The sequence below is a fragment of the Mustela erminea genome, chromosome 12 (assembly GCF_009829155.1).
Source record: "Mustela erminea isolate mMusErm1 chromosome 12, mMusErm1.Pri, whole genome shotgun sequence".
Taxonomy (NCBI): domain Eukaryota; kingdom Metazoa; phylum Chordata; class Mammalia; order Carnivora; family Mustelidae; genus Mustela; species Mustela erminea.
The window spans coordinates 53,304,315-53,322,916 of record NC_045625.1 but is presented as its reverse complement, the minus strand read 5'-3'; the positions used below and the strand labels follow the sequence as shown (position 1 = coordinate 53,322,916).

Genomic DNA, 18,602 nt, shown 5'->3' with positions numbered 1-18,602 from the left:
TTCTAAATTATTTTATGCTTCATATGGCTCTGGGCTCTGCTTTTTTACTCAGCATCCTGTCACAAATATATCTTTAATATATAACATGCTCCAACATGTATGTCCTGGATGAAACAATAAACATAAAGCACTTTGTCATGTCTTTAATATTCAATGCCTTACAAAACATTAAATATTAAATAGTCCTTCATATGGCTATACCATAATTTATTTAACTATCCCCTATTTATAGCTATTTCTAATTTTTTACTTTAAGATATAGCATTTGTTGAATTCTTTCACCTGTAAATCAAACCACATTGCTTATTTCTTTGAGACAGATGTCTACCAATCACAGTAGTATGCAATTAAGATGAGGTTTTTAAATTTTTTAAAAAAGATGTTATTTATTTATTAGAGAGAGAGAACGAGCAAGGGAGGAGCAGAGGGAGAAGCAGACTCCCCACTGAGCAGGGAGCCCGATGTGGGACTCGATCCCAGGACCATGGGATCATGACTTGAGCCAAAGGCAGACCCCTAACCGACTGAGCCACCCAGGCGCCCGGAGATGAGTTTTGAAAGACAGATCCTCCATCCCTCCAATAAAGAAAAAAATAGATTGTCCAGCCATCTAACACTTGATTGTTACTATAAGCCACAATTATTTGGCCCATGGGAGGGCGATGCCCTCTTGAGGTTCTCCCCTCCCTCCTTAGTACAGCACAAACACTTACCTATCCAAAAGGGCTTTCTTCCACTGATGTCCCAGAGCCATCGCATGTGTTGCCTGGAGAGAACAGTTACAAGGCTGCCCAGGTGACTACAAGGAAACAAACAAAAAGGGCGGCATCAGTGACAAGTAGCCCAACTTTCCTGTTGATATGAAATTCATAACAGAAATCAAACCGGTTTAAAATAGAAAAAAAAAATATATATAGAAAGGACTTCCAGGATTTGAATACTCTATTTCTTTTTTAACTTTAATGACTATCTGTAAGGTGGGATTGGTGACATCAAAGAAAGTGAGATATTTTTTTAAAGACTATCTGAGATTTATTTTTTTATTTTTTATTTTATTACTATCTGAGATTTAAAGCACAAATTGAATAGGTTATAAATATCTGTTTTAGAAAAATCAGCAACTACCCACTTATAAAAATTAATGCCAAAATATTACCCCTTTCACGGGGAGTCTATCTCTAAATGGGCATAATTTTGACAAATATCCAGTTAACTTGATCAGTAAGGTAACCCAAACTATTCAAATAAAGTTACTTGGGGTCTACATTTTGTGTTTGGTGTATTTACTCAAATACCCCCGTAGTTGTGACCCTTTGCTCATACTCAATGAAATGAGCATGGTCTGTCAAAACTTCATAAGTGGTGTAGAAGTTAAAGCACGTGTTCCTGTAAACATCTATAAACATTCCCCCACCCAAAAATGAATTGCTTTTATGTTTAAGGGGTATAGCATATTAACATGACTTACGTATATTGTGAAATGATTACCACAGTATTTTTAGTTAGCATCCATCAATTCATTTAAATATATATATGTATATATACACACATATATATATTCATATATATATTTATATATTTTATAAATATATATATATATATATATTTTTTTTTAAAGAAAAACAGTTGTTCTCCATGTGATGACAACTCTTAGGATTTACTCTCTCAAGACCCTCCAAGCATTCCTTAGAGCAGTGTTAACTATATTCATCATGCTGGACGTTACTTCCCAGGACTTAATTATCTCATAACCAAAAGTCTGTACCTTTGACCACTTTCATCCAATTACCCCACCCCATATCTTCTTCTTCTTTTTTTTTTCTACTATAGAAAGTTTCAAACAAGAGACAAAGTCACCATGATTTTGCCTGGTTAATATCCATTGATATTTTATTCATTTTGCCAATGTCTTTCCAAACTTCTGGTTCATTTCTCTGTTTTTCCAGATCACATATGGTGAGCATAATTTATCCATTTCTTAATGATTTTTTTCCCACTCACACCAGTACTTTATTGTTCTGTCCTACAGTGGTGACTTGAGACACGTTAAGTCTCTTCACCCTTTCTCTGAATGTCCTCAGTCTGCTGGATTTGGGTTTTGTGACTTGGCTCTTACCTCATTGTTTACTGTCATCTCCTGTCTGACAGTGACAGCAGATCCTAGAGCACGACTTCTTCCCTTCCTCTCACATCCAATATGGTAATTCTAATGGGCTGAGGGTTTAGATCTCAAAATGCCGAAGGTGTGTAATATGCAGATCAAGGGAAGGTTTGAGGGGCTGCCCCAGTCAATATCGAGCGCAAACAGAGCATGGGAGATCTGAGTTCTCAGCCTGCTCTGCCCCTAATGCCTTTACTGCTGTAACTGCAACCTTCATCGTTAGGAGGTATCAGGGCTTATTCAAGGATATCTAACATCTCCTGCTTTAAGATTCTTGAAACTACTGCGCAAACAGACTTTGTAAAATCCATTTGTGCTGGACAAGCACAAGTTTGAGTTCTTTTTTGTCTCTGCAAGGAGCAAAAATCCCCAAAGAGCAAGATGGGAAGGTAGCTGTGTTTAGGACAGCTTTCTTTATAAAAGAAACATTTAGGTACTGGTATGTTGATTACTTTACAAAAATGTTCCTTTTCCTTCATGCCCACATACATACAAAATAGTGTAAACATTTTCTATATATATATGTGTATAGAGAGAGATATAAAAATAAAATAAAGAAACACGTAAATAAAAATCTTTGGACAGCTCTGAAATTTGAAGGCATTCAAAGTGTAGTAATAAAAACAGAAACTTTCATTTTTCTAGTTAGAGAAAGAAACATCTACTTCTTTGAAATGTTCTGATTAAGTATAGATGTATTTCAGGGTAACTCTTTAAGGCCAGGCCAGCAGGGGTTCCAGACACTGCTTTGGGAAAACAAAATGGTTTTATAGATAATGATTTATAATAATAGAATTACCAAATGTACAATGACTGCCTAAGGAAATGAGCAGATGAGATTACAATATGTAAATTCAAGAAATACCTAATCTAGGAGTCTAGCTCCTCTGGGTTGGAAAAATAATAAAACACCAGTGGAGAGGAAAGGAGATTGGAGATAAAGATTGAGTTGAGTTAGCTATCTGATTAGGGACAAGGAGGAAAGCAAAATTTGCTGTTCTTGAAACATGGTTGTTGCAAATGACCCTCTGTAAAGGATCGTCAGGGAAGAGAGCTTCAGGAAACACAGCCCAGAATTGAATAATATCCCTGATACCAAAGCAAAAACATACTAATATTAATATTAATTCTAATTAGAAAATCTAAAACCATCTCCTAAAATTAATTCATGAGAAAGTAAATACCCAAGTTGTGGAATGTTGAAACTATAAATTTTGTATCATAGAAGGAATGGATAATTTCCAGAATGCCTATTTTTCTTCCTTTGATATATGTCTTTTAATTAAGATTTTTATTTTAATTCCAGTATTGTCAACATACAGGGCTATCATAGATTCAGGTGTCTGATATAGTGAAGAATCTCTGTTTTTAAGACAAAAAGGTGGAGAAGAAAACACAACGAACCTGAGAAGTAATGGGTCCAGGGAGGCAGGGAGGCCCATTGGGTAAATATAAACATTTAATGGTAGAGGAGGTTTTGGGGTTTAGAGAAAAATTATACTGAAGAGGTAACCCTGTATTGTCCAAAAGTATTTCTTTAAGAAAGACCGAACAAAAGGGATACGGAGATCTTTTCTTTTTCCTTTCAGTTTGCTTTTAACTTACTGCTAGATACTTTTTGAAATGTCTATAACTAGTAATTACTGTTCTTGGGGTAATCATTCTCATCCTTTCAAAATACAACGCATATTCATCTTTACCTCCCTTACACATCCTGGAAATGGTATTTGAGAGATGTTTTAAGTTCTGGACCAATCTGGTAAACAACATAAAGTGTACTTTGAAAGGGTTTTTATTACCGACAGATACACAGTCTCTTTCTAAAATATGATGAAAAAACTCCAATTGTCCCTTAAAACTTTTTTTTTGTTCTGAAATTTTTCTTAGTTTTATATCTCAAAAGAAATCACAGTTCTAGAGCTTAAAATAATTCCCTGGGACTAGAGTTTACCAAAATAACTTCAAAGTAATATGAACAAATTACTTTTGAACCTGCTTATAATACCATGTTTGATCTACTAGATTATGATCTTTAATACCCTTGAATTAATATGAGATGGAAATTTTCCATCACTACTGTAATAGATTTTATAATAGTTATTCTAACACAAAATATCCTTCTCTTTGTACTATTTCTAAATACCATTTGTGTGTTCACATATGCAATCAACAAACACAGCGTGGAACTCAAATTGTTTAGGTTTAGGTCCAGAGACATCAACATCAACTAAACACTGCCATTTAAATTTAGGGACTTTCACATTTTTTAAAAGTTTCATTTATTTACTTTTAGAGAGGGAGAGAGAGAGAGAGAGCAGGGGGAAGGGCAGAGGGAGAAGAAGAATCTCAAGGAGTCTCCCCACTGAGCAGGAGCCTGATGCAGGGCCTCATCTCATGACCCTGAGATCATGATCCTGAAATCAGGACTTGAGCTGAAACCAATAAGTCTAACGCTCAACCCACTGAGCCACCCAGATGCCCCACTGACTTTCACCTATTTTTTTTTTTTATGATTTTATTTATTTATTTGACAGAGAGAAACACAGCGAGAGAGGGAACACAGCAGGGGGAGTGGGAGAGGGGAAGCAGCCTTCCTGCCAAGCAGGGAGCCTGATGTGGGGCTTGATCCCAGGACTCTGAGATCATGACCCGAGCCCAAGGCAGAGGCTTAGGGACTGAGCCACCCAGGCAATTAAGAAGGTGACTTTCACCTTCTTAATAGAGCTTTGTGAGAAAGAGATGTGGGAAGGAATTGTCAGGGTTGTATGACACCTCACTGATATAAAAATGCAGGACTTAAAGACTTGCTGTACAGGCTCAGTAGGTTAAGCGTCTGCCTTCGTTCAGCTCAGGTCATGAACCTGGAGTCCTAGGATCGAGCCCCACATGGGGCTCCCTGATCAGTGGGGAGCCGGCTTCTCCCTCCCCCCGATCATGCTCTCTCTCTCGCTTTCACTCTCTCTGTCTCAAATAAATTTAAAAAATCTTTAATAAAGACTTGCCATATGGGACAGTTGTATCTGGACGGAGACAGTGTCAATTTCTCTGAAGTTCTTTGATGAATGAAGAATGATTTAGTTACTGGGCTGTGGGGCCAATATGGGGGATAATACTTTGAGATGCAGTCTGGCCTAGACATTTCCAGTACAGTAAGTGCCCAAACAAATATTTGTTGAATGAATGAATTTATAAACTGAGAATCTGATTGTATCTTAGGTTTGCTCTGAAAGATTACTTTGATTCCAACCCAAAAGAAACTTAGGGTCCATAATTTAATAAAAATTGCACTGTATCTTTGCTATGAAAGATACAAAGTACTCATACAAAGTTTTGAAACCTACTTTAGATTAGTTCAACACAAAATTAAGATAGGTGTGCTTCTCGATTCACCTGAGAGGAGATAGCCTCTGTCCTTAAGGAACTATTTTGGGAAGTATAATAGAAATGAAGTCTGCAAGCGAGTGATTTTGCTTCCCCAAATCTCTTGTTTTATCTGTAGAATGTAGATAATTATACATGCTTCCCTCACAGAAGCGATGGGAGGGTCAAATAAGCTAGTATAGGTGAAGGAATTCTGTAAACTGTACTGTGTAATATAAAAAGAAGGCTTTATTGGCAAGGAGGCATGTAGAACTAGGTCAGGCTACAGTAAAAGGGTCAGGGTGTAAATGTGCTTAAACCCAAGTCACAGATGAGATCTTAGGTCAAATGCAGGAGGAAGTAGCTAGACTTTTAAATTAATTCGAGCCTCAAGTTTATTACTGGGATGAGGGAATTGCATAATATTATTAGATTTATGAGAAAATTAATAGATGCATAACTAGTCTTTGTACTCTTTGTACTCACCATTAAAACCCAGCTGCAATTAGGTGGATCAATAAAATAAAATATATATTGGGGGTTAATGTAGGTTGGTCACCAGGAAGATACCAGTATTATTACAAATTGCCATGATTTCAAAAGAAATGAATTTTGACACCAAAAAGCAAGAGATCATAGTATCAGAGTAAAGACAGTCCTTCTAAGAAAATATACTCAGTGACCTGAGGCCAACAGTGATGAAGGGATGGAAAGATATCGCTCAGTACACATGGACTTTACTCTTCTCATAACAGGAAGAACCAGTTAGAGCCTCATTATAGGCCAACAGAGTTAGCTGCATTGTCCTCTGAGGACCCCTGGAAGAGGAACAATAAGGCTGCCTTTAAGCTTGAGGTTTGGGGTTCTGTTGCTCTGCTCACCTGTATTTCATCAACGAATCCCACAACAATTTGATCGGGGTAACCTTGGATAGAGTGTAACTGCTCTCCTGCACTCCTCCTCATTTTGGTCAGTATACACAACCACACCCTCCTCTTCCTCGGAACATGTTGCGATCTTCTCTGTGCTGAATCAGAGAGCTTTTCATTCCACACAGAGCCCTTTCCTCAAGAAGGAAAAAAGATCTATACCACTCTTCCTACTCGGGCTATCAATGCATTTAGACACAATTTAAAGAAAAGTAGGACACCCATTTATTTGGGTGGAAGAATGTCTTCATTGTCTCTAAATATACAGCAATATGGGAAGACATGCATTTAGACAATAATTATTTGTAAAATCAAAAAATAGTTTACCTTACTTTATACTACACCCACTCATCAACAAAAACCTGAAAGTCACTGATTAAACTCTATAGCACTCTTACTTAAGACATGAAATACATCAGTGAAAAAAGGGGGTTGATTTGACCAGTTTTTAAAAAGACTTAAAATATATATATATATATACATATATATACATATATATATATATTTTATTTTTATTTATTTGACAGACAGATCACAAGTAGGCAGAGAGGCAGGCAGAGAGAGAGAGGAGGAGGCAGGCTCCCTGCTGAGCAGAGAGCCCGATGTGAGGCTCGATCCCAGGACCCTGAGACTATGACCTGAGCTGAAGGCAGATGCTTAACTGACTGAACCACCAAAACAGCATAGACTCTTAAAATATTTAATTAGCTCTCTAAAAATCTGGTTATGGGGTGCATGGGTGGCATGGTCGGTTGAGTGTCTGACTTTTGGTTGTGGCTCAGCTGGTGATCTTGGGATTGTGGGATCAAGCCCAGAGTGGGACTCAGCCCAGTGTCTGCTTAAGATTCTCTCTCCCTCTCCTTCTGCTCCTCCCCAGCCCACCTTCTCTCCCTCTAAAATCAATCAATCTTAAAAAGAAATAAAAATCTAGTTATAATTTAGATACAGTAAAATGCATCCATTTTAAATATTCAATTCAATGAATTTTTACAGTTGTATATTTCTATGTAACAATCCACCCAGAGCAAGACATGGAACCTCTTCATCACTCTAGAATCTTACCTCATTCTACTTTTTAATCACCCTACAATCCCTACCAGGGATAACTGTTTTTGGTTTTGTTTTTATTTCTTTCACCAACTAGTAAATTAGTTATTCCTATTCATGTAAACAAAATCATACAATATGCATTTTTTTTATGTTGGGTTGCTTCCTCTACAGGTTTTTGAGATTTATTCACATTGTTGGAGGTTTTAGTAGTTCATTCCATTTTATCATTCATAAAATGATCAGAAGAAGAATATTTGTCTATTTCCTTGTTGATAGAGAAAATATAAAGAACCCTTATAAATCAACAACAAAAAGACAAATGACCTAAACTATTATTATTTTTTTGAGATTTTATTTATTTATGTGACAGAGTGAGTGAGAGAGAGCATGAGATGAGCAGGCGGAGGCAGAGGGAGAAGCAGACCCCTCGCTGAGCAGGGAGCCCAAAGCAGGGTGTCATCCCAGGACCCTGGAATCATGACCTGAGCTGAAGGGAGATGCTTAATCCACCGAACCACTCAGGTACCCCATACCCAAACTATTATTATTCTTTTTTTTTAAAGTTGTTATTAAATTCTTGTGAAAGAATTCTTTTTCTAGCATATTTTATTTATTTAAGTAATCTCTACACCCGTTGTGGGGCTTGAACTCATGGCCCCAAGATTGAGAGTCACATGCTCTTCCAACTGAGCTACCCCTTTAGCACAAATATTTATCTCTTTCAGGTAAATACCTAGGAGTAGGGATGTTAAGCCACAGGATAAATGTACGTAACCTTCTTTTAAAAACTCCCAGACAGCTCTACAAAGCGGTTGTACCCTTTTATACTGCCACCAGCATATATGAGAACTCTTTAGGTATTGTCAGTCTTTGTGATTTTATCCTGGGTGGGAAGAGGTATTTCACTGTGGTTTTCATTTGCACTTCTCTGATGTCTAATGCGGATGCATCTTTTTATGCACTTATCAACCAATTATATATCTTTCCTTATGAAGTCTCCAAGTCATTTGCTATTTTTTTCATCAGGTTGTCTTTTTGTTCTGGTTGCTAGGAATTGTTGGTATTTTCTGGGTTTGAGACCGAGATCAGCTGGACGATTGGAGATAAGCTTTGCCAACTGTGATTCACCCTTTCGATTTCTTAACAGTGTTTTTAGATAAGCAGAACTGCTGGAATTTGATGAAGTGCAAGGTCTGACTGCCCTTCACCAGGGACTTCTCTCTAGTCTCCATTTCCAGCCATGGGGAATATTAGTCTAATTGCACTGTTCTGGATAATATCCAGGTGGGCAAAAAAGGGGGTGGCAGGGATAGGTATGTATGCATTTTTAAAGTCCTTCTGGGCTAGATAAATTTTGTTGTCATGATCTGACCACAAGTCATCCTTCACTAAGTGTTCCATGACCCTCCGACACTTTGTCCGACTTGTCTGGTTTCATAATCATCACTGTCTCTGGCATTGTCATAAGTCTGATACTATAAGTCCTTTCATTGCTATGTATTTTCCAAATCAGTGGACAGGAATCCGTACTTAGTTTTTTGTTTTTTGTTTTTTTTTAAAGATAGAACTTGCAAGGCTGCCGACCCAGAAAAATTCCTCTGACTTTCTCCAAAAGACCAAAAGAGGCTAGAACATAGAATTTCTGCAATCACAGTTTTCACATAGAGAGATAGGTTACTACACATTATCAAGGTCAATCTCAAATCCATTCTGAACTATAGAGCTCTCCTGGGTTTCCTAAAACAAAACCAAGTAGTTATTGGACACTCAACGCTCCAAAGAACGCAGCAACCCTGCAATTGCATGAGAAAATAGAAAGAGTATGAAAGAAAACATTACTTAATGTGAAAGAGGGTTTCTTACTGTTCCTTGCAAGCTCGGGCAGCTGAGTTCCAGGTGCCTTTCTGCTCCGTGACCAGGGAGTGGCAGTACCCCGAGTGACGATACCACCCAGCTGGGCAGGATTTACCTTCCACCACCTGAAAAATATTGTCCATGTTCACATCATGGTCTTTACCCTCTAGAGTCTCCTCTGCACAGAGTCCCGCAGTCCCTTAACTTGACTAGAGTAGTTCTGTCACCAGAAATGACCTCAGCCCTTATCCCAATTCTCCACCTTGAGGGATGCCAGGGTGTTTTACAGAAAACACTACTGAAGTCAGCACTGTTTCGACTTTACACTTTTGACATTCTGATGATTAAAGAAAAGGAGTAAACACCTGCTTTAGTTGTATCAATTAATGAACGTGTTTTGTGATTTGTGAAACACCCCTTGGGCCTTATTTTCCTCTTCACCTTCAAAGCAGAACGAGGGCAGGAGGATGTAGCCTGAGCTCTCAGATCCTTTCCTGTCTACCAGTTTATCACAGAGCATAATGCAAGCAGACTGCCTTTGCGGCCCGTCCTGTGTCCCACCTTGGTACGGGGGCTCCAAGCTTTCCAGGCAATTCCATCGCACTCGTACAGCTCTTGGAGGTTTTCTTGAAAGTGCAAAAGTCCCCTTAATTCCAGCGTGCAGTTCTTTGGAAATGAGGGCAGCGGGTCCTATGGGAAGGCAAGGTAATGTAGATGGACTTCACGTGAGCTGATCACACACTCACCCCTTTCAGATCTTCGTTTGTTAGGTAGCATTTGTGTTCAGTGAGTGATCCCCAAGCCTGAAGCCTGGTTCATGGCCCAGCAAACAGCCTGTTGTAGGATGAATAAGAAGTAAGAAGATTTTCCTACCTGTCTGGGGAAGTGTGAGTCGGTTGTGGATTCCACCTTATCTGCCAATTTGCTTGTCTTTTGTGTCTGGCTCATAATCAAGACTTTGGCCTTGCTTTTGTGGGATGGGGAACCGTCTTCCTCCAGCGGCAGGGAAACCATTCCGTGATACTGGAGGAAACCAGAAAACCGTAATAAAGAGAAAGCAAACACCCAGAGAACAAACAAAAATGTCTGTTGGAAAAATAAGCAATTAAAAAATTGTGTTAACGTGGAAAGATAAAAGGTTTTGTTTTGTTTTGTTTTTCCTCACCACCCAAGCCTTGAAAACAAATGTCAAAACAAGCTCTTAAGAGAAACGCATAAATACAGAAGAAATTTTTTAAAAAATAGTTTCACTAAATATTTTGCATTCATAAATACAAGAAATTTAGGAATTTTCTCAGACTATGCTTACATTATAGATGATGTCGGTTCCATTTCTATAAACGGAGGATGGAAGGACCTGAAATCAAGACAGTACAAAACAGGAACAAAATTGGCTGAGATAATAACCAGCATCAGGGTGAAACCCTTTCAGTTAGATCTTATTAGTGTCGAAAAAAATGGTAGAACATGTGTTGCTTAAGACTTTCCATGCCAAAATCATTAGAATTTTTAAAATCATTAGACTTAATCCCAACTTACCAGTGTCGATTCACACACTCATAGTTTGTTATGGAGAAAAGACATCCTTATTTTCCTGGCATATTTATAGTACACAGAGGTCCAAGAAAACTTACACACACACACACACACACACACACACACACACACACACACACTCACACACACATCCACTCATGAGAATGTGCTTAGTTAGAATCCTGTGTCAATAAGGTCAAAGCCATGGTTTCCACACCCAAGTAGATCACTTAATCTCATTCTATTCTAGGGTCACTGGTTATCCGCTGTCTGTTTTGACCACAAAGGCACCAAAGCAGATATCAGATGGATGAGTCAATACATTCATCCCTTCAATTAGTATAAGTTAAGGCAGTGGGCAGCGTTATGATATCTGTATCCAAAAGGCACTGCATGGGGGCACCTGGCTGGCTGACTCGGTGGAGCCTCAGACTCTTGACCTCGGGGTCCTGGGTTCGAGCCCCATGATGGGTGTAGAGATTACTCAAAAATAAAATCTTTAATAAAAGGGGGGGGGCGGGTATCACATGCTTGTGCAAGGAACCGTGGTTCCCATTCACTATGCGAATCAGCTTCATCAGTCTCTTAGAACACTTACTAATATATTTTTTTTTCTTTTACAATGTCCTTCATACCTCCGATCCCAGAAGTTCCCCGTCCTTACCGTTTTGCCATTCCCCCGGGTCCTAAGCTTCATACGAGAAAGATCTGGAGACTGAAAACCCTGTTGAATGTCTCCCCTAGTGACTGCCGGCCGCTTGGAGGTTGGAAGGGGTCGTCTTTCCAGATGAAAGGAACCAGAAGCGGTGGGTGAGGAAGACCTGGGGGACAGCGGGTGCCAAATGTTCTTCTCCCGTGCGCTGTGCTTGTTGGGGCTGACGGAATATGAAGGCTGGCACTGTCCTGGGGGCATGAATGATGGCCGGTCAGTTCATTGTACACCAACAGGCAAGTGATCCGCATCAACACAGCCCCTGCAGCAGCTAGGGCCTTACACTGAGATGGACGGTTTCTCCCCAGATGTTGCCTCTTTGCCATTTGCCAGAAACTCCTTTGCTCTCCTTCGCGGCCATGCAGGAGAGCTGTGCCCTTCTGCACCTCTGCCGGGTGGTTATGAAGTTATGAAATTGATTTCACAAACGACAAATGGAAACCACTGTCATAATTTTACAATCAGACCCTGTACTGGGGAAACTGCCTCAAGTCCCTTCATATTATAGCATTCCTCAGGCTTCTTCACTGATCAATTGTCAGTTCGTAAACACTGCAAAGGCTCAGCCTTTCCCGGGTCTCCTTCAGGCACTGGGATTGCCTGAAGAAGCGAAATCAAGTCACAGTTACAAAAAATTAGCATTCGACTGTTACTGAACAAAGAGCCAGAAAGTCTTAATGGAACTACTTCTATTGGAAACACTTCCAATTCATAGGACAAAAATCTAAACCCCCAACCCTCACCCTCCCGTGGCTCTTGTGTACTTCATGTGTAAAGTAAGTATTTCACATATTTTATGTACTTACTGAGACCAGAAAGTTCTACTGAAAAAGAAATCAATTTGGCCATAAAGGTGATGGGGAAAGATGTTGTGGAAATAGGAGCTTCATGAAGGCAAGGGGATAGCGTTTATTTTCATTATAGGAGAAAGAAGAGGGGAGAGTGGATTTCAGGCAGGGAAACATACCGCGGGGCATGACAGGTGTAAAAGCAGAGGTCTGAGTCCATGCGTGGTAACTGGATGCTTGTCAAATGCTAACCAGACACCTAAGTAGAAAGTATTTAGCAGAGAAAAAAAAAAAAAAAAATCAGAGCACCAAGGCCTGTGCTCGGTTTTTATTTTGTTTAGTTCACAGGTTGTTCTTTTACTTATACTGTCCAGGACCTACTTGGTTCTGCAACCCAAGGTTATTCATTAATATTCCCCAGCTGCTCCTGAAGCCCCCAGCCACATGTATCTTTCACATCAATTTCTCTCCAACTCCTTCCTCTCTTAGAATTTTCCTGGTTACACTACAGTGGGGATTCAGATTTGAGGCATTAAGAGCTCTCTTTAACAGAGGAAGATAATTACAGCCCTACAAATTCTGGGAGAAAATAATTGTCGATAGATTCTCACCAACATTGTCTCCCCCTCGGTGAGAACAACAAACGGGTAGGGGGAAAAAAAAACAACCATGCCACTGACTTGTTGCTTTTCTCAAACGCTAGTTCTTAGCAGGAGGAAAACCACATGAAGCAGAAAGCAGAATAAAGGGCCTACAGCATGACCGAGGTTGCTTTCTTGACAAGAAATTAAGCATTTTGATTTGAAGGCGTTATCAAGCACATTGGCTGTTGAAAGCAAGCAGCTAGAGCGCCAGGACAGTTCCTGATTTCAAGATGAGGATCAAAGAATACCTCCTTTTGAGTCCAAAATTTTCACTGCAGCTTTTGTCTTTGTGCCAAGAACCGCATTCACGGGGGAGTTCAGAATCACTTCAAAGGCCTCATCGTCTTCCTCTAATCCGTCATAGGTAATTGCTATATTCCACATCTTCGTTGACATTCCTACAAGAAGTAAACATTTTAATTACTCTTTAATTGCTATTTCAATCACCTAGGTGTCAGAGAAATATATTAATTAACATGTCTACAGCTAGGCGGCAGGAGCCCGAGCGAGCCATTGTACTGTTAGCAACTCGCTTGAGTCCTGCTGTTCTCCCAAATAATATTAAAAGACCACATTTGTTCCTGGACAATGATGATCCGTTTCAATGCAAACACTGTAACAAAAAAGTAAGCTGCATTATGCAAGAGATGAACAAAAAAAAAAAAAAAAAGAAAAAAAGAAAGAAAAAAAGAAAGAAAGAAAAAGGTTAGGAGATGAGATCCAAGACTTATGCTGCCCCCCTGCCCTACCGGCCCCCCACAACCGGTCCCCTTCTCTCCTTAAGAATAAACAAGTACCACAATCTTAAAATCTTAATAGTTCCAAAAATCTTAAGAGGTTGGTACTGACAGTTAAAACTGATTATCGGAGGGTACTTCATGCTATTCATGGAACCCTTGAAGTGATTGATTTCCAAAGACAGCTGCCTCCATCGGCGGCTCCACTTCCTGAGATCCTTCTAGCCCACAAATGCTTTTTCTAATGATGTCATACTCAGTATTTGATACCTTTCTCAAGAGAATTTATGGGTTGGGGGCTTTTAGAAATATACTGGGCCCATTTTTTCCCCCTCTTTCTGTCTGCCTCTGCTCATGGAGTTATAGTCAAGCTTGGTTTTGATGTTACAAACATAGCCCCAGCCTTTCTGTCACCACAAAGATGGGGCACAAAGCAACCCCAGAAACACAAAATATTAAAACTGGAAGAAACGTGTGAGATTGTCTGATCCTGACCCATTTCTGTGACACAGATTACAGGATATCTCCCTTAGTTTATTTAGAAGGGAACGTGATGGAAGAAAAAAAAAAAGTACAGTTTAGTGGAGAAGAAGGTTTAAGTTCAAGGGGGAAAAAAGATAACAAATGTATGGTTTAGCTTTCTAGGACTGTTTTTGGAAAATTTACTCCCTGGCATTTACTCACTGGCTCTTAGAGGGCTTTTATTCCCAGAAGCCCATCTGTAGAAGCGGTCATATATATATATGTACATATATATATATGTGTGTATATATGTGTGTGTATATACATATATATATATATACATATGTATATATATATATATATGTATATACACACACATATATACACACATATATATATATTTATTATTATTATTTTTTCCCCTAGCCTTCCCTTCTGAAAATTTGGATTCCTTTCTCTCTGCACATTGTTTGCTGCAGATTTATGTCTCTCGATCGTGCCGTCTATATGACAGTCTCCTTTTTGAAGATGTGTCACATACAGATTTCATGATCTAATCAACATTTCCTCAATCCCCTGCAGAATCCATTGGAAGGATGAAACTGTTCCCTTATCCTACTCCTGGCTGCACTTAGAGGGGGGAAAAAAATAAAGTGTAGCTGAAATAATTTTATTAAAAAGAACACCACCAACAACAGGCTGACAACCGATTTGTTAAGCTTTCAGTATCAACTGAATCCATAAATCAATTACTTTCCTAGTCTTTGCAAAAATAGAAGTTGAAACATCTAACATAAACTGCCATATAATTCCTACCTCCTGGGTGGATGGATCAAAATATACATTTTGTATCTATTTCATACTTACCTTTGCTTTAGATGCTATGGAGAATGCCATGTCCTGACATAAAGGAATTTAAAACCTCTTTGAATAGACAAGATGTAAATACCAGAAAAGGCCACTATGCAAGGCTATGCATGATTTGCTGCCAAAAGGTGCAGACTAGATCGTGAATATGTGGGCCTCAGAGTTCAGAGGCTTTGGAGGGAGGGAGTGGGAAGACAGCACATGCAAAGGCAGGAAGGTAGAGGAGCAAAGGCCTTGAACAGGGAAGGCTGAGCGGGTGCACAGGCTAGAACAGAGCTCACACCAGGGAACGGGAGATGGAAAAAAGCAAAGGCAGTTTGTGGCCAGGCTGCAGAGAGCCCTGGACACCAGGTGGCTGGATTCAGACCTTAAACCATAGGCAACAAGGAAGACTCTTGAAAATGACGGTCTTAGAAAAATCAATCTCAGTGTTACACAGGAAGACTTAGGGACCTGGGAAGATGGGCAAAGAGGCTAGAAGTGGGGAGACCACATAGGCAGCTGTTGTAATAAACCAGGCAGGAAGGCATAAGAGACAAGACTGTGAAGAAGTTTAATGTTCAGAGAACTGTTTTGACTCTCAAAGCCCCCAAAGTTAAGCATTATTCAAATAAAACTCCAATACCAAAAAATAAATAAATAAAAATTAAGGAAAAAAAAATCCAAGTCCCAACCAATTGCCTTCTTATTATTAAGGGTCATTTTTTAAAAAAATTAAACCCCAACCCCCTCCCCAAAATAAAGTTTTTCTAAGACCTTATGGAATAGAACCAGATGGTTAGAGCAAATCTCTTCTAAATTTCATTTACGTACTTTCTGATTGGTTTGCTTGCATTCCACTTTTGTTTCCATGCTTACCAGGTGAGCATAGGTTAATGAGATTGACAGTAAAAACTTTCTGGGGTTTTCTTTCTCCTTCCTCTCCCATTTTCAAGGTGTAAAGTAGTTGTTAAATCACTGAGATTATAAACAATTTCAGAAGCCTTGAACTGGCCTCCTGTTCCCATAAAACAAAAGGTGCTGAAGAAAAGGTGTCACCTTACGCAGACACAGCCCACTTTAGAGTAGGTCAATTCCTGGATATTTTCCTGCAAAGCTGACTTCACTACTGAAAGCTGTTTCCTCAGTGCTTTTAAGTAAATGCCATGTCAGAGATCTGTTCCTTTGGAAAACATTTTGACTCTTAGGAATGATTTAGTCTCAATTAAGAAAGCAGCAACCTTTCCAGAACACATACTGAAAAGGAAAACAATCATTTTCTTAAGAATATTTACATTTCTAATCAATCAGTCACCATAGCTGAATGCAAAGTAGGCAGGTTCCGTTTGGGTTTCGGTACAACAGCAGCGAGGCATAGCTCTCTAGACTGAAAAGTCATGTGTTTCTTTCCGGCACTCTCCCCAAAGTTCTCAAACCTTATAATATTCCTCAATTTTTAATTTCTCACTCTGTTTCTTCACCCATTGCGGAGGCTACGTTTTTGAAGAAGCAGATTGCTCTGGGCAAAAGCAGTGGGGGTGGGGACACCAGACCCAGAAGAGGTAAGGCTTAACAACATGGGAGTAAATAAACATTGACAGAACCTGTGAACATAGGGAACTTTAAAATACCCGAAATTAAGACTTCAGTTTATGAAACCATTCTGGCTAGTTCATTCCTAAAACAATGAGCAAGGAGGTATTGTTTCTTTTTAACTTACAGGATTTTTTTTTTCTTAAGATGTCTTAAGATGACCAGTGAGAGCCTCCAGAAGTCATCAGTATCTACTCAAAACAGCATGTAAACTCTTGTAGACAGATTGGTCTTTATCTTATCCAGTGGGACCTCCTAGAAGTAAATTTCAGAGCCTCCTCTGACTGTGATACTTTCTAGTTGCTATCAATCCAAATGGAGCACCTGGCAGGCTGCTTGAAATCTACTGAAAGCCCAAATCACTGGAGTCCTTGGGACAGACAGGCCTCCAATAATAAAGAGGACATAGGGCAAAGACTCTTGGCTCTCTCCAAAGTGGAAAGGTTTGAACTGCCTAAACATGAAGTACGAAGGGTGCTCACACAATGCAAAAGCACCCAAATCTTTCATCTTCAGGTTGACCAGAACACTCTTGTGTTGCCTGCAGCAATCTGTGAGTAACCATTGAATACATCGTGGGAACAGCTCTCCTACAAAGCAGGTCACTTGAGGAAGAAACTTAACACGAGTCAGAAATGGAAATATCACAGGAAGGAGGCCAGTCATAATATTTGGGTAGTTTCGTGTCAAATTTAAGGTTCATTGTTACAGGTTGAGTTGGGTACTCAAAATCTTTACATCAAAATCTTAATTCTTCATACTTCAGAACATGACCTTATAAATAAGGTCACTACAGAAGTAACTGGTTAAGATAAAGTCATAATAGAGTGGGTCTCTAATCCATTATGATTGGTGTCCTTATAAAAGGGGAAAATTTGTACACAAACCCACACACAAGAAAGCCATGTGGGGACAAGGGCAAGACTTCTGTAGATACAGCAGAAGCCAAGGAATGCCAGAGATTCCAGCAAATCACCAAAGCGTGGAAGACGGGCATGGAACAGATTCTCTGTCACCTCCCCTGGGAAGGAATCGGTGCTGCTGACTCCTGGATCTTGAGCTTGTGGCCTCCAGAACTGTGAGAAAATACAGTTCTCTTTTTAAGCTACCGGGTTTGTGATATTTTATGAGGGCAGCCTTCGCAAACTAAACTAGTCACAAAGCATCATGCTATTTGTGGTGAAGGGCAGAAAGGCATTTCTTTTCTATGTTTGCTACGAAGGTTGTCAATTTTGGAATGGTGATAATACTTGGGCCGCTTTGTTTTGAATCATCATGTGTCAGTGACCGATAACAGCAAGAGTTGTGACTTGGTGGAATGTTCTCAGAGTGCCGAACACCTCCCCTACGGGAGAGCACAAAGCAACAGGCCCCAGCTGCTTTGTAAGTCCTTTTCTATTTGTCCACAGACAAGGGATCCAGATCCATCCCAGACCAGAGAGAAAGAGAGAACCATGTGTGCCATGAAAGAGAGCTACCTGCACCTTCAACAGAAACCAGGAAAGGAAGGTGTGGCTCCAGGAACGGTTCATCAGGCACGGTCTCCCAAAAGTATGTTGGTCCTTTACCCTGATGTCCCCTCCTCCTCCTCCTTCTGCTTGCTCAGAATACCTCTCCTCTGGGAAGTCTTCCTGGATTCCTCTTAGAACAATGGCTCATCTTTTGGGTCCCACTGTACTTAGTGAGTTGTTTTCATGTCTCTATTTCCCACATGATAGAACACCTCTGAGAGTAGGCACCATACTTTTATATTCCCTTTTGCACCCGGCAAAATATTTTCCACAGATTTAAAACAAAATATGTGCTATCTAATTAATCTTCCCTGGAATCCCCTCATTTCAACCTATTCCAAGAGAAATCATTTACAAATGGCCTCATGCAAATATGATTTTCCGAAAATTTCCATCAAAGTATGAGGCAATTATATTAG

The 18,602-nt window shown here is 39.6% G+C and overlaps 1 protein-coding gene across 4 annotated transcripts in view; it reads right to left on the bottom strand.

Moving 5' to 3' along the window:
- The window catches only part of FREM1 (FRAS1 related extracellular matrix 1), a 173,974-nt gene that overhangs the window by 2,315 nt on the left and 153,057 nt on the right, over nucleotides 1–18,602 (bottom strand). For 3 of the 4 annotated variants that reach the window (XM_032307887.1, XM_032307886.1, XM_032307888.1), the window contains 7 exons: nucleotides 13,283–13,432; nucleotides 11,555–11,793; nucleotides 10,664–10,711; nucleotides 10,228–10,377; nucleotides 9,916–10,044; nucleotides 9,364–9,479; nucleotides 714–799 (listed from right to left, as the gene is read on the bottom strand). In XM_032307887.1, the coding sequence (XP_032163778.1) occupies nucleotides 714–799; nucleotides 9,364–9,479; nucleotides 9,916–10,044; nucleotides 10,228–10,377; nucleotides 10,664–10,711; nucleotides 11,555–11,793; nucleotides 13,283–13,432 (918 nt within the window). Of the gene's footprint in view, nucleotides 1–713; nucleotides 800–9,363; nucleotides 9,480–9,915; nucleotides 10,045–10,227; nucleotides 10,378–10,663; nucleotides 10,712–11,554; nucleotides 11,794–12,569; nucleotides 12,650–13,282; nucleotides 13,433–18,602 lie in introns of those variants that run through there. The other variant, XR_004277487.1, reaches the window with a different exon arrangement.